Source organism: Phyllostomus discolor, chromosome 9, assembly GCF_004126475.2.
Source record: "Phyllostomus discolor isolate MPI-MPIP mPhyDis1 chromosome 9, mPhyDis1.pri.v3, whole genome shotgun sequence".
In the NCBI taxonomy this organism is placed as follows: domain Eukaryota; kingdom Metazoa; phylum Chordata; class Mammalia; order Chiroptera; family Phyllostomidae; genus Phyllostomus; species Phyllostomus discolor.
Genome location: NC_040911.2, coordinates 26,797,592 through 26,812,764, shown reverse-complemented (window position 1 = coordinate 26,812,764; position 15,173 = coordinate 26,797,592). Strand labels below are relative to the sequence as shown.

The 15,173-nt window shown below is 57.4% G+C and overlaps 1 protein-coding gene across 50 annotated transcripts in view; it reads right to left on the bottom strand.

The window, feature by feature from the left end:
- Window positions 1–15,173, bottom strand: part of CELF4 (CUGBP Elav-like family member 4) — a 296,661-nt gene that overhangs the window by 7,797 nt on the left and 273,691 nt on the right. For 9 of the 50 annotated variants that reach the window (XM_036009102.1, XM_028523813.2, XM_036009103.1 and 6 more), the window contains exons 9-13: window positions 13,699–13,764; window positions 12,614–12,697; window positions 7,978–8,061; window positions 3,073–3,148; window positions 2,482–2,653 (exon numbers count right to left, since the gene is read on the bottom strand). In XM_036009102.1, coding sequence (XP_035864995.1) covers window positions 2,482–2,653; window positions 3,073–3,148; window positions 7,978–8,061; window positions 12,614–12,697; window positions 13,699–13,764 — 482 coding nt within the window. Of the gene's footprint in view, window positions 1–2,481; window positions 2,654–3,072; window positions 3,149–7,917; window positions 8,062–12,613; window positions 12,698–13,698; window positions 13,765–15,173 lie in introns of all 50 variants that reach the window. The other 41 variants (XM_028523829.2, XM_028523830.2, XM_028523825.2 and 38 more) reach the window with 13 other exon arrangements.

The window sequence follows — 15,173 nt, the reverse complement described above, 5'->3', positions numbered from 1 at the left end:
TATTCCCTATAGGAATGGAGCCTCATGCGTGATAAGAACCATGGGAAAGTCTGTGGTTCTCACCTTTCTATTCTCTGGTGGAAGAACCCACTTTGATGTTTTAAGCTACTCTATCCCAAGTATGACTGTCAGCTGGCTCTACCTTGAAGGCCACTTCCGACCTCATGTCCCAAACAACAAATCTGCTTTCCTCATCCCTTCCTCCGGGAATTTCTCCCACCTAAAGGCTCTACTCTTGTTTGGGTTTTTGTTGCATGGAGGTCTAGGAGGCTAAAACAGGCTGCTTTTGGAGAGCCCAGAGGCCCGTCACAACCTTGGGGCACTACCCTAGAGCACACCCCCTCTTTAAAACTCTCTGATGACTCCAACGCCTTGCTTTCATTCCAAGAGGGGAAGTGCCCTGACCCAAGTCATGCCTTAGACTTAGAAAGGGCTGCTTTCGCTGAGCTGCCCCACCCCTCCTATGGAAATGCACCCATCTGCTGGCTGTGTCCTGAGGTCTGTGTGTGCACAGAGCCAGAGGCTCCTTGTGGGCAGGATGGTGACCCAGCATGGTGCCCAGTGCCTGGCACAGGGAGAGGCCCCCACTCTGAGTGAACATGAGTATCTGTGTCTTCACACAAGCCAGAGATGGGCAGGGAGTGGGAACTCAGGAGGCAAGAGGCGGGTTTGGTTTTCCAGCCTCGCAGAGGGTAGAGGCCCAGCCACCCCCTGCAGTAAAAGCTGAGTACTGGCGGCTGCTCCTGGCTGGATGAAGAGTGTGCTGCTGGCAGCGGTGGGATCTGAGGGGAGAATAGGAAACTGCAGGCCTCTAGCTCCAGACTCGGAACCTCCCCTGGAATGTTTAACCCTCACACACCTGATTTGTCTCCCAACCCCTCTTCATTTCCAGGCACAACAACCTGCTCTTTCAGTCACTTGGGCCAAAAACCAGGTGTCATCCTTGACTCCTCTTTCTCTCACACCCACCCCTCATTCATTACAAACAGCATCCTTGGCTCTGCCTTCCAAGCATGTCTACAACTCGGCTCCCTCGCACCACATCAACTGCTGCCTGCTGGGCTGAGCGGTCCGGGCACTAGACCTCTGCTTTGGGCCCTGCAATCTATCAACGCAGGAGCGAGCAGTACTGCTGAAATGCAGGTTAATCACATCACTCTCCACTCAGAGCTCTTCAGTGGCCCCCGCCCCCCAGCCCCCCAGCCCCCCATTTCCAAGGACAGGCCTAAATCCATACAGTGGCCTGTGGAATCTCCATGAGGTGGTCCTCTTGACCTCTGGGGCCTCCTTTCTCACTGTGCCCCTGTAATTACTCCCCTCCCGCCTGCTGCTGCTCCTTGAACCCACCACCCTGCCCTCACCAGGCTAGGCCCTCAAAGAAAGGATGCACTCCTGCAGATACTGACAAGGCTCCCCACTTCATGTCTTGAAGTCTTTGCTTGAATGTCTCTTTCTCAACAAGGCCTACCCTAACTCCCTGATTTTAACCGTAGCCAGCGACTCTTGACACCTTGCACAATTTACTCTTTGATCATATGTCACCGTTTATTCTCTCTCTCCCCTGCTTAGGACAAGGATTCTTACTGGTCTGACTCCGGGCTGAGTCCCAAGTACCTGCCTGTACCTGGTGCACAGCACACTGAAGGAATGGAGGGGCAGAGGGCTGGGTAGCCTGCCTCTGGCCTGAGAATGAGCTGACCCTGCAGGAGCTTACACTAGGCTGGGAGTGGACTTCTGATGTCCTGGCACAGCTTCCCCCCTCCCCACCTCCCCAGGGAGCCACTTCCCCCAGGGGAACAGGTGGCCTGGAAATCCAGCTGCCAGGCAGGACCCAGACTGAGCACAAGGGGTGATGACTGCCTGCTCATCATGGCCTCTGTAGAGCAGGTAGGGTGAGTGGCCCCGGTGCTACACCTTCACCATGCTCTGCTTCTTTCCTAGCCCGTTTTGTTCTTTGGTAAGGTTCCCTTTGAAAAGTCCTGTCCCTCCTCTCCAGACTGAGCTATGAGGAACTGGAGAGGTAGGGGATCAAGTGTCTAAAAACCACCAGCCCTCCCAGCAGGAAAGTTGGGGAAGGGAGAGACGGATTCTGGGAGAAGGCCCCAGAAGAGGGCTACAGCTTTCTGCAGGGCCTATTCTGCTGCCTCCAAACTCTCCCAGCCCTGAGCTTGCCACCTGGCAAAGAGGATTGCGAATGTGGACCTCGGAGACGCAGGCCCATGCCTAGCCCCACCTTCTCAGAACGCTTCCCTCCAACTCCTTTTGGCTCTGCGGCCGGGGGATAGCCATGCCCATGTCTCTGGGATGACCACAGCTCTGCGCCTGTCCCTAGGCACTGGGCGATGAGAGGGTGGAGACGCGCGCAGCGGGTCCAAGGCACAAGCCCCGAGGCTCCAGCCCACGGAGGTGGGGGAGGCGGCGGGTCCGTCCGGTGTCCCCTCCCTCACCCCCCGTCCCCGCGCCCTGGCCGCCCCCGGTTACCTGTGCGAGTCCTAGTCTCCCCCGGGGGACGCTCCCGCCGGCGCTCAGTACGGGCGATTGGCGTCTTTGGGCCGCTTCAGCTGCACCTTGAGCCTCTTCATGCCGATCTGGAAGCCGTTCATGGCCTGGATGGCGGTCTGCGCGCTGGCCGGGTTGTCGAAGCTCACGAAGCCTGGCGAGACACGAGGGACGAGGGCCTGGGTTTCCACTGGGCCGCGGGGGCCGGGAGGGGTGGGTGGGGAGAAGGTCTGCGGGCCGAGGGCGGCCCCTCCCTGCCCCCACGCCCGCCTGCGGGCAGAGGCGGGGCTCGAAGCTCCGCCCCCAGGGCCCCGCCCCGGCCGACCTCCCCCCCACCCCCTCCAGCCCGCGTGCGCCCGGGTCCTCCCGGGGTGGGAGCTTCGGAGGCTCCCAGCCTCGCCGCCCCGCGCGGCCGAGTCAGGCCTCCCGGCTCCGCCTCGACTTCGGCGGCGCCCTCTCCCGCGAGCGGGGAGCCCGCGACGCGGCCGGGCTCGGACAGGCGCCCGCCCCCCACCCCGGCCGGCCCCCGCACCTCAGCCCTCTCCTGCGGTGGGGTGGGAGAGGGGGACACACCTGAGGGTGGAGTTTATTGGACACTGTCCTCCCTGACAGGAGGGGGCCTGGCAGCGGGAGGGCACAGGGTGCCGGCCTGGGGAGAGAGAGGCGTGCGAGGGGGCGGGAGGGAGGCACCGCCGACAAAACTGCTTGGGGCCGCCCCCTTCGCGAGTGCCGCCCGGCGCAGGGGAGGGCGGAGGCGGGCAGTCCTCGCGGCCTCCCACCCCGCTCCCGGTCCTGCCCGAGGCTGTCCCCCCGTCGGGCCCCTGGGGGACACTGGGGTTCAAGCCAGACCGACTCGAGTTAACCCACCACCTCCTACCCAGGGGCTGTCGGCAGCTCCCTCTTGTTTAGTACACTTCCAAGCCCAGGGAGCAGGCGCTCTTGCCCTGGACTAAGCATAGGCCAATTAATGTGTCCCCTATAATCCCCCCATAACAATAATAACAGTATTATAACAATAATAGTACAAATTAACACTATTAGTAAAAAGTCAGTGGAGAACCTGCAGAAGTTTTTTTCACCCTTTCATTCCTCCCAACATTCCAGGATGGGACACAGAGCCATCCGTGGCTCCCGGGCACCTTCTGAAACACCAAGTTTCTGAACGGAGATGGATCAGGTTCCCAACGTTCATTTAGAAGTCACCTTTCTGAAACTCTGAATGCGTCTCCTCGGAGACTACAAGTTACATCAGCATTTCCCAGAATGGCCCTAGTAGCTGCTCCTTGAGAAAGGGGCTTCCGTGGTCAGGTAAGCTTAGAGCCAGGCCCCTCTGGGACAGTTCAAGGCACACATAAAAACACCTACCTCCCACCCCAACTTCTCCAACAAATAAAACTTTATCTCTTTGTTTAACTTAGTATTTCCTGGAATTTATTTGACTTAGAGGCCTTTTCTCCTGTAAAATCTGTCTTTTATTTATTTCTCCTGTAAAATCTCCTTGCAAAATATATGAAACTAAGCTTGGCAAAGTTCCCAGGCCATCCTGCAAAACCTGCCTCATTTGGGGTGCTTGTCCCAGAATAGCAGTGGACACATAAGGGATAGACCCACTGAGTAGAGGCTGTCTCCTTGGTTAATTGTCCCTGGTACCTCCCTCGCTTTCCCCTGTGGCGGCTGCTTCTCCCTGTTGACCTTGCCCCAGACACTTCCCCATGTGGCTTCTTTTCTCCTCCTTTTGCCTCTTTCCAGCATTTGCTCATATTTGCTATTGCAGCACCGCACCATCAGAGACGGGGGAGGGGGGGTGTGCACATGCATATGAGTGCACTTGAGAGCGGGTGAGCTCAGATGGAACTGGTCCGAGCTGGTCCCAAAGCAACATAACCAACATCTGTATGAGTCCATATGCCAACATAGATAGGAGAGATTTAGGATTATCCGTAGTTGAAGATTAGTGTGAATAATCCTCCCACCTTCTCCTCTCACCCCCTCCTGGCCCATCTCCTCTGATGGCCAGTCAAGTGGTTAGCAGAGCAGACCAGTTTTCAAATGTGTGAAATGTGTCTGTTATATTGCTCTCCCAAACAAAGGAGGGTGGTTGAACTACAGCCTCTCTCCCTGCGGGGACAGGATAGCCTAACTGTGGGTGGCAGTTTACACCCCTCCCTCCTCCTCTGGCCCACCAGCATGACCAGCTGTGACCCTGCCTCGCTACCTGATACCCGCACTGATGGCTGGTTTTGCTGGGGAGGAGACAGGAGAAGGACAAAGGGGGCTGGGGGTGCTGTGGTGTACAGGGAGGGGCAGCCACCGAGTGGGGAAGAAGGGGCACAGGGGGCCTGGAGGAGGGAAGGCCAGACTTGGTGGAAGAATCTAGAGTCTCCAGAGGCCCAGGGATTGGGAAGGACTCCAGGCTCGAGAGAACCTTTCTTCCTGGACTAATTTTGTTAACTGGCCAGCATCTGGGCAGGGAGCTTGCCTGTGACTGGCAGGGCCCTGAGCACCCTCTCCCAGGGTTACTGTCTGCCTTCCCCGGAGTCCCTTCCCCATTCCTCCCACCTTGAGAAAGTGCCTACCTCCCAGACCACAGGTAGGAGTTCCCCTTGGTGTTTGCGCCCAGCCCTTCTTCATCTTAGCAACAATTTGTGCTGCGCACGTGCTCACAAAAGCCTCAGGAAGATTCCATTTATGTGTATAAAAAGCAAGTGGGAACTTCGAGGGATTCACTTGAACACAGGACCACATTTACAACAAAACGGCCCATCTTTGGGGGAATAGAGAGAGATCTAGCACTTCTTGAGGGGCCACTCTGGCCAAGCCCATCACACACACCATCTCACAGAACTCAGAACTTTCCCCAGGGCAGACGGCTAAGGCCCCTGTCTTTCACACTCGCGGACACTGCGGCTCAGAGAGTGACACGACCTGCTTGTGAGTGCTGGAGTTGGTTCTCACACAAAAGGCCTGGGGGGGTGGGGGGGGGGGCGTTGCCAAAGGCTCAGGTGCAAACCAGAACCCGAGAGGCTTAAGGAGAAACCTCTGGGCTGGGCAAGCACGGTGGATGTATAGCACCAGAAGCTCGTTCAGGAAGAGAGAAGAGAGCCAGAGTAGAGGTATTCAGAAGATCATAAAGCAGGGAAAATCCTTGGTCCTGGACAATTTAAATGGGCTAATGGCCAGGTAGTGTTTGGGGAGGCTCGAAGGAAATGCCTTTGAAAAGCTGGGTTGCTGCCCTGGCTGGCGTAGCTCAGTGGATTGAGCTTGGGCTGCGAACCAAAGGATCACAGGTTCAATTCCCAGTCAGGGCACATGCCTAGGTTGCAGGCCAAGGCCCCCAGCAACTGCACATTGATGTTTCTCTCTCTCTCTCTCTCTCTCTCTCTCTCTCTCTCTCTCTTTCTAAAGAAGAGAAAAGAAAGAAAGAAAAAAAAGAAAGAAAAGCTGGGTTGCTCTGACACAGGGGCAGCCAGGGGCAGCACAGATGCACCAAGGGTGTGGCTAGAGAGCAAGCCTGCTCTGCCCTTGGTGCCAGCGCTTTGTGGGCTCGTAGGGTCTTCTTTGATTTCATGTACCATCGCAGGCTTACTTAAAGAGCAAATGCAAGGATCTCCAGCTTGTTGTTTTTACATACGTAATTATGAGAATACTTCTCAAGCAGGGGGCAGGGGGGCAGCCCTGTCGTTTTCTTTGGCTTTGTTTTCCCAATACTCAAAGAGAAATGAGCTGCTGAGGCAACTCTATGCCACTGAAGTGCCACAGATTTCCAGGGGAAGGGACAGAGGAGCAAAGATGCTGCCTGACTGCTCTGTCAAACACGTTCTAAGACCTCAAGCCCTTCGTGGTTCTGGCAAGTTGGTCCCCAAATTGGAATTTCCTCCACATGCCCTCCCTGATGCTCCTGTGCCCTCACACCTTCTCCCTCAGCCATGCGACCTGGGTTCCCTGGCCAGCACAGGCTCCTGTTCTGTCCTCACAGCCCCTGACTCCAGGAGTCAACCTGGAGGTACTGAGCTCCTGGCAGACTCGGGCTCTGTGGGTGGCTCTCTGGGGACCAGACTCCTCACCCGTTGGTGAATTGTGAGTGGCTCTGGCCCCAGAAGGAAGGGCTGATGGGGGTGGAAGAGGAGGTGAGAGAGGGACTAAGGAGGAATGGAGGGGAGAGCTGTGGGGCTGAGGTGGGACTTCTGGCCTGAAGCAAATCAAAACACAGGGCACACAGTTAAACTGGAATTTCAGATAAACAGTGAATATTTGTTTAGCATAAGTATATCCCAAACAATGTTTGCGCCATATTGACTGTAACATCTGGGACATACGTATACTAAAAATGCATCCATTGTTTATCTGAAATTCCTGTATTACTGGGCATCCTGCATTTTATCTGACAACCATACTCCAAGTCCTCCCAAGCCTTCCCAGCCCCATCTAATACCCTGCCACCAGAAAAATTTCCTGAAAGCTGTTTCCTTTTCTTCCTCTCAGCTCAAGGACCTCCCACCATCTCCCACTGCCTGCCACACCACATGAAGCATCATCATCTGAATTGTCAAAACCCTCCCCAGTGCAGACCCTCCCTCACAGGTGGTCTCCCCTGAGCCCTCCTTTCTGCCCAAAGCCTCCAGCTTCCCCACTCGCTGACGGTGACTTGTCTCATCCCAGCCCCGCGCCCTTGTCCATTCCTTCCTTCCTTGATAGCCACCTGCCTTTTTCATTACTCCATTACTTGGTGCCTTGCAGATTTCACTGCTGTTGAGTAGGTGTGATTTCCATCTAAGCTAAGATCTGAGGCTTCCTGAGGGCAGGGACCATTTCCTCTTCCTGACTCATCAACAATGTGGCTCTGGTGGCCTGAGAGGGGTGGGTGGGGGAAAGGGAGCTCATTGGATGGCAGGAGGGGAGCAAAGAGCAGGGTAGACAGAGAAGGGGGGTCGGGGCAGGACACAGAGATGGACGGAGGAAGCCAAGGGGAAGGCAGGGTAGCAGCCTCGGCTGGGCAGCCCTCATCCCCAAGGATCATGGACCGCGCCCAGCGTTCACGCAGGGGCCACTCTGACAGTGGGAGGAGAAGGGCTGCTGGTGGACTCTGCGTGCTGCCCCCTCCCACCGCTGCCCAAGGTGGCTCCTCCCCCTCCTCAGTGGGTGGGAATTAAGACTAGGAGCAGGGAGCAGAACCTATCTCGGACTGGGAAGTGCGGGATGGGGTGACGGGGAGCTGGGCGGGGAGTGCGCAGGGAAAGCCAAGAAGCCAAAAGTGGAAGAGAAAGAGGGAGAGATGGCGGCTGGGGGCGGGGGCGCAGGGAGCACCTGGGCGCGGAGAGCTGTGTGGAGGAGCAGGTTAAAAGCAGTTGGACACCGGTAAGTTGGTGCGAGCACCGCCCTGTCCTAGGTGAAGCTAGTTGGTTTGTTATCTTTACCCACCAAAGCATTTACTTTGGTTAGTCGCCCGATCCACAAACACTTTCGAGGAGATGACATTACCGAAAGGGAGGAACATCTGCATCAGCTCAGCGTCCCCAAACTCCTGGGGCAGATGGTAGATGAACAGGTTACAGCCCTCGGGCCCTGCGGTGAGGGGAGGGGGTGGGGCGGGGGAGGAGGGATGGCAGGGTGGGGGAAGAGAGAGACAGAGGAGAGGTGAGCGAGTTAGGCAGCGGCAGCAGGGAGGGGTGGGGGCGAGGTTAGGAAGGGGGGTCTCATCCAAGTCCGAGAAGAGTGGGGGCTGCTGAGCCCAGGGTCTGAGCTCTGGTCTCTGCTCTGCCCTTGGGCAAGTCACTGAACCTCTCTGTGCCTCAGTCGCCTTTTCTGCAAAATGGATCTGTAACAGGGTGCCTGCCCCGTAACTCTGGGCTCCAGGGGCAGAAGTGATGAGTCAAAGGGGCAAACATAGGCCTGATCAGCAATGGAAATCAGCTGCTGAGGAGGGGTGGTGGCAGGGAGAACTGGGAGGATCTGCTGGGCCTCCCTCCTGCCCAGCCCCCACTCAGGGGAGGAAAGGGGGATTGGGCCAAGGGCAGCCACGCCAGGGGTGCTGGGTCAGGTGGATGAGAAGCTTCACTTCACCTCCTGCACCCATGGGTGGCAGCTCAGCCTGTCCTTCTCCCTGGCCTACAGCCACTCCTTCCCATCTGGTTCCCAATGGCCCCACCTTCCCCTGCCTCAAACTTCTAACTCAGCCCTGGTCTTGAAGGTAGAAATCAAGGCAGGATTTATTCTGCTTCCTCCAGTGGGCTAGGTGGGCAGGAGGGTCTTCAGAGCAGGGCCCCACGATTAGCCAGGGTGCCCAGGAGCTTCGTTAAATGAAAGGCTCCCCACTTCATTGCAACAACAACAGCCTCGCCACTTCTATAGCTTGTCCTCTCCACTTCACAGATGAGAAAACTGAGGCCCAGAGAGGTTAAGTCACCTGACAAAAGCCACACAGCTAGTAGGGGGTGGAGCCAGGATTCAGACCCAGACCATCTGACTCTAGCACCTCTGCTTTCCTCTCTGTCTCCCTCTCTGTCATAAACCTCAGTGCCCCGGAAACTCTGAACACAGCTGAGGCCTTTGGGCTCCTGAAACTTCCAGGTAGCTAAAGATTTACATTTTTCTTCTTAAATAACCCAAATGCTCAATTTTAACTCTTTGAGATGGAAATCTCCCCAAGATACTTCATGTTTTTTGCCACCTTAAGCATAATATGCCACATATGAGTTAACCTTTTAAATGTGGTCATTGGAATGGTTTCCAACCCATGAAGGACATGCGAAGGAATAGCTCCATTTGTCAGATTCGTGTAAGAACGGAGGTTCTGATCAGAGGCTGGTGGAAACTAAGCATGAGCTCAAAAGTGAAGGCTGTAAGGCACCGACGTGGTCTGATATGTGACTTTCAGGGCCGGAACCAACCGTGCTGGTTCTCTGGGAAGGGCCCTGCTGCCAGATAGCTCCGCCCTGGAGCAGAGAGCTCGCTCTGGAGTCTCTCTGCCTCCTCTTCCCTTCCTGTCTCCTCTCTCCCCCCACCTTTCTCCTTCCTCCCTCCCAAGGCTCGTCTGACCATCAAAGCAGCCCTCTGAGCCATGGACCTCCTCGGCCCTTGTCCCCACCCTCACCCCCGGACTGCTGGCTCCCAGGCAGACTGCCAGCTGACGGCGCGTTCAGAACCAGAACCGGCGCAAGCATGCTCCCTCACCCACTTCCGGAGTTCTGGGTGCAGGACCCCCCAAGCCCTGGTCACCCTTTTCTTGCCCGTTCCCTCTAACCATGTGTGTTGTTCACTAGTTCATGCCCTATTCGTGTGTTCCTAGATGGTCCCCAGCTAGATATGAGTTCCTTGGGGGCAGGAACCAGTTTGAAGGGCCAAGCTAAGCCACACCTCCTCTGGGACCCCCACCCAGATACTCCCCACAGCCTCTCCCCCTCAGTGCTCCCTGAGTCCATACTCCATACTGTTCAGTCTGAGGCTTTTTCCTTTGTGTCCGGTAGGTTTCCTCTCCAGCCAGAGGGGGCACTCTCTAGAGGCAGGGGCATTTGCCTTCTCCTCTCCTCCTATGCACCTCCCACCACCACCCCCAGTACATGCCTTCTCTCCTTTGCCCTTCCCCATTCTTCAGGTTTTCCCTCTCTACTCCACCCATGCTGACACTTGCTTTGAACTTGGGGCCTGTGCTACAAGTTCAAGTTCTGCAAGCTGCCTTATGTAGATGTTATGTCTGTTGTCTTTAAAGAGACAAGGAGCCTTTGAGGGCCAGGCCTGTAGACTGAGTTCCATCAGCACGCATGCAGCTGAGCCGCACCAGTCTCCTGCCCCTCACCCTCGACAGGCAGCCTATGCCTTGTCTTAACTCCAGCTGCCCCCAGGCCCTCGCTTTAGTCCCTCTTTCACAGATCCACGGCCAGCAGGACTTTGGAGATCACTCTGCAGCCCAGCCTTCTGAGAAATGGTGAAATGGAGCTCCAGAGACAGAAAGTGACTACTCCTGGCCACCCAGCAGCCCCTGGCAGAGCCAGGAATGGACCAGCCCTGAGAGTAACCTTGGCCTGTCCATGGGCAGACAGCCTCTGGGGACTCAGGCATCTGCTGGTTTTCAGGCTCAGATCAAAGACAAGGAGCTAGAAGGAAAGTCCTCCCCAGCAAACACTGTGTCCCGGTATTTCAGTGGCATTACACAGGGGTGGTGACCATAATGTGAAGGGGCCATGGCTAGAGGGACACGGCTTTCGTTTTCACCCATGCCTCCTGCAACACTGGACACCACTGTGGTCTGGCCCAACCCACCCTCAGCCCGCCTGCCCCGCATCTCCAGGCTTATCTTATCCTCTGCAACACCCTTGGCTTTGCACCTGCTGTTCCCCTGCCTGGAATGCCTGTCTCCCCATCTCTGCATGCTGAAGACCTCATGCTTCAGGGCCCCTAAAGCCTTCCCTGACACCCCTGCCTCCAGTGCCATGAACTTATCCTCATATGTAGCATGGCTCTGTAGGTACGTGGGCTCACGTCTCACCCCTCCCCCTGCCCTGCTCCCCAGGGTTGCTCATCCTGTGTATCACATTCAGGGAGAATGGGGACTATAGTGGTACATCCCTTCCCCAGAGGAGAGGCTGCAGTGGTGAACAACCACAGGGGTCTGGTGTAAGGAACAAGGCATGACAGTGGGGAACTGAAGCTGCTCAGATACAGAGAAGGTATGAGAAGGAGTTCAGAGCTAGACATGGAGGGTGGTGCACAGTGTGAGGTGGGGGGGGGGCAGGGCAGAGCAGGGGACAGATGGAGGGCCTGAGTTTTATTAGGTCAGTGGCAGGGGCTGTCGTGTGTGTTGGTCAGAGCAATACCAACCTGCAGCTGTATGTGGTGGGGCGGGGGGGGGAGGATGGGCTTTGGAGACCTCTGAGCCCACAGACCAGAGAGATGCAGGGTGCTGACCACAGGGTGGCAGTGCAGTGACAAAGGCAGTAGCACCTGTGGGCACAGCTCTCTGTTCTGGGTCTGGGTCTGGGCAGGAAGCGCTGAGACTGCTGGACCCCACCCCTTGGGGTTCTGATCTGACTTGGAGTGGGTAGGAGGAGGGCAGGGGCAGGCAGACTTCAGGGCTGCAGCCCAGCGAGGGGACCCCATGGGAGAGGCAGGGCTGATGGACCACCCTCCACACCCACTTCACCGATGATGGCCCCCGTGTCATTCAGGTGCGGGTTGGGGGCTTCACTATGGAGGACAACAAGGCTGAGAGGGGAGAGGCTGGCTGAGCTGGAAGTCAGACCAGATGAATTTGCTTCTGAGACTAAGCTCTCTGTGGTTCAGGCTCTGGGGCCTGGTCAGGGCCGTCCAACCAAAGGGCTTTGGACCAGCAGATCCCCAGGGTCCTTCCCAGGACTAACCTATAGCCCACAGCCCTGGGATGGTCTGCTGCAAGGGCTCCGTGCCAGCCATTTGGAGACCAGTGGAACACCCTGGCCATGTAGGCTGCTGGGGCAGATGTGGCTTTTCATGAGGGTGGGGAGGACAGGACCTTACTAGTGTTCCTGCCCAGCTACCTCTCGCAAGCCCATGGAATCCCCAAGAGTGGGCCAGTTCACCCAGCCCCTATTGGTCTCTAAGCTCTGGAATGAGAGGACACTGGGGGTCTTCATGAGCCCCAGCCTCCCTGGGCCCAGTGGCCTTGCCTGGCCCACCCTGTTCACACCAGGGCTTCTGGGTCTGCCTTTCTAGCGTCTCCTCTGAGACTAGGCCTGCACTGGGGCACCCCCATCCCCTACCTGCTCACGGACTCCCACCTGCCCTGGGAGCTCTGACTGGCTCTCCCAGTCCCCCAGAGGGTGCAACCTTGGTCCATGAGGAACTGGCCTCCCTATGAGCATTATTACTACCCCCACTTTCCCCTGGGGCAGAGGGGATTCTTGGACCCTCCCACCACCGGGGTTTGCAGAGCTGCCCACCAGAAGCCTGCCCCCCCCCCCCCGCCCCCGCAGCTTGGATTGGAGAGCGCCGCATCACATAACCCTGCCCTCTTCCCTCATGCTCAACATGACACACAAACACAGCTGTCCTTCCAACAGAGCACCCAGCCAAAGGCCCAAGAGAGCCTCTTTGGGAAGAGAAAGGGGCAGGGAGGGGCCTGGGAGCCCGCTTGCAAACTCACCTTCTCTCTGTTGCTGGGGGATCATTGGAGGTGGTTGAGGAAAGGCCTGGCTTATCTGACCATAGGCAGCAGGGTAGGCGGCTGCTGGAGAGCCAAAGAGGAGAGGCGAGAGCAAGACACGGTGACAGTGACACAGAGAAAGACAGGGTGAGAGGCAGGAAGAAAGAGAAATTTCAGTGTTGAGCAGTAAAAGCAGACCAGCCAAAAAGTGCATTTCAGCTCAGCCACTTAAGGTAAAGCCAGCTTTTAGGAGAAAGGGTGAAACAGCACAGCGAAGATCAGTGTGTTTGTGTGTATGGGTGTGTTTGGGGTGTGTGTGTGTGTGTGTGTGTGTTGCCCAGCCCAGGGGTAGGAGTGAGAGGACCATGACTGACAGCTTGCCTTGGGCTTCCTACAGTGGCTTCCCATTCAGTGACCCAAGGCCACCTACTGGACCTAGGGCTGCCTCTTGTTACCCCTCCTTTTTTCTGCCTCTGGCTGCCTACCCTCCCTCGTTCCCTGTCATCCTTGCTCACTCCAACTCCTGCTACCTGCGTATCCTGGGGAAGGGGTGCGGGGAGGTAAAAGGTTGGAACTGCTTCCCTTCCAGGGTCGCTCCTTGCTTTGAACCCAGGCATCTAAGCTCCCAGGGCCAGTGACTGTGGACTGCGGTGGGCGGCACCGCAGCCCCAGCCCCGCCCCCAGTGCTGCTCTGTGGTTTCGTGCTCCTGGACAAATGGGCTTGGCAACCCCACAGGAAGAGACATCTAGCCTCAGAGATGAGTAACTGTGTGGCAAGGTCAATGCTTCAGCCTGGCTCACCAACTTGCCTGAAGTTCTGACCGCCCACCACTGCAAGGGCACCCATGGGAAATTCTGCCCGACTGCTAGGGGGCCTGCAGAGGGGAAGGCAACCTGGAGTAGGGGTCTCTGGGAGCAGAGCCCTCCCTCCTTTCAGCGAAGCTCCCCACTACCTCCTTCCCCCTGCTGCCCCCCACCCACAGTGCTGGGCCCCAGCCTGGGGTGGGGAGGTTGCCCTGGTGCCCAGGCAGGCATGGGGAGATGGCCAAGCTGGGGGAGAGCCACGGGGATGCGCGGGTACTAACGACCTGCATACTGCTGCACTCCGGCGTAGGCCTGCTGCAGGGGGTCCGCGGCGGTGGGGCTCTGCGCTGCAGGGGAGCCAAGGGGGCAGATGTCAGTGATGCCCACCCAAACCAGCCCCTCCCCAACCACCCACGTGGAGAAAACACTGTGGCTTTATTGCCCTTCCCAGCCACAGTGGTATCTGCCCTGGGGCAGATCATCAGAAAGGAACCCCGAGTGCCTGGACCCTGTTGGGGTGCCCCGTTCCCCAGTCCAGGGCCCTTAGTAGGGTGAGGGTTGCCCACCCTGCCTGAGGCATGCAGGCTGCAGGAGGGTGATATGGATGCTTCATGCGGAAGGCTGGGAAGAGCTGGGAAGGAGATGCTGGAGGAACCTCGGCCAGCAGGGGCTTCGTGGGGACACATGAGGGACTTGGCCCCAGAGAAGTGCTATGGAAAAGTGGGCAAGGGGGCCAGAAGCCGTCAGGAGGGTGGTCTGGTCCTCACTATCCCCAGCATAGCTGGGGCAGAACACAGCTGGGTAAGAGAAAGGGCACAGGAGGCCTCTCCCTGCCACTCTGTCCTCCTGAGCCACCATGCCTGCTCAGACAGAGGGAGTTTGCACAGGGCATAGGGGCTTCCATTCCTAGGACTGGCCACACAGGTGAGATCCCATGGGCTAAGAGAGGCGGAGTGCCCACAGCCCCTGAAGAACCAGCACACCAAGGGCCTTCCTCCGACCAGAATTTGAAACTCTTGGATGCCTACTGCCCTGTGCAAGAAGAGGACCCTGTACTGAAACTTTGGCAAGAAACTGGGGCCAGTTGGATTGGGGAAAGTCTTGGTTTCTGCTGTGTCTTCAGAAGCTCAGGCAAAAGCCTGGTGCATGGGCCAAGATGGGCACTGCCTTTGGTGACCACGGCTTGTGGGAGTGGGCTGACCTGGGAGGCTCAGGGAGGTGAGCGGGCACAGATCTAGCCACAGTATATTTAGAGCAAACTGGATAACACAGGGAGGGAGCAAGAAAACCATCTGAGCTTATCTGCCCGGTGACCTAGGCCAGCCAAGCTAACTGGCAGTGCCAGCCTTAGGGGCCTTGTAGACCAAGAATTCCCAAAATTCCTTTCTGAGCTGTTGTTTCTGAACCTCAGCAACAGTCCACTAGAACCACAGCTCCTGGGCCTCCAGGGGGCCGAGGGAAATCCTGGGGCAGAGATCCTTACAGGCAGGGTGGGCTGCCGCAGGGGAGCTGGGCCGGGGCACTGCTCGAGAGGGAGGCTGAAGATGGGCCACCGTCCTATCCCTGTCCTTCTCTTTCCCCCATGGTGGTGGCGAGGGGGACCAGGAGCTCTCAGGGCTGAGGACATGGTACGGGGGCTTGGAGGGGTGTCCTGTCCTTCCTCCTGCTGCTCTCTCTCCTGACCCTCCACCAGCCTCAGCTCTCTGGAGGGAAACCCTCATCCAGTCTGTCCCCTTGGTCTCCCCAGCTGCTCCAC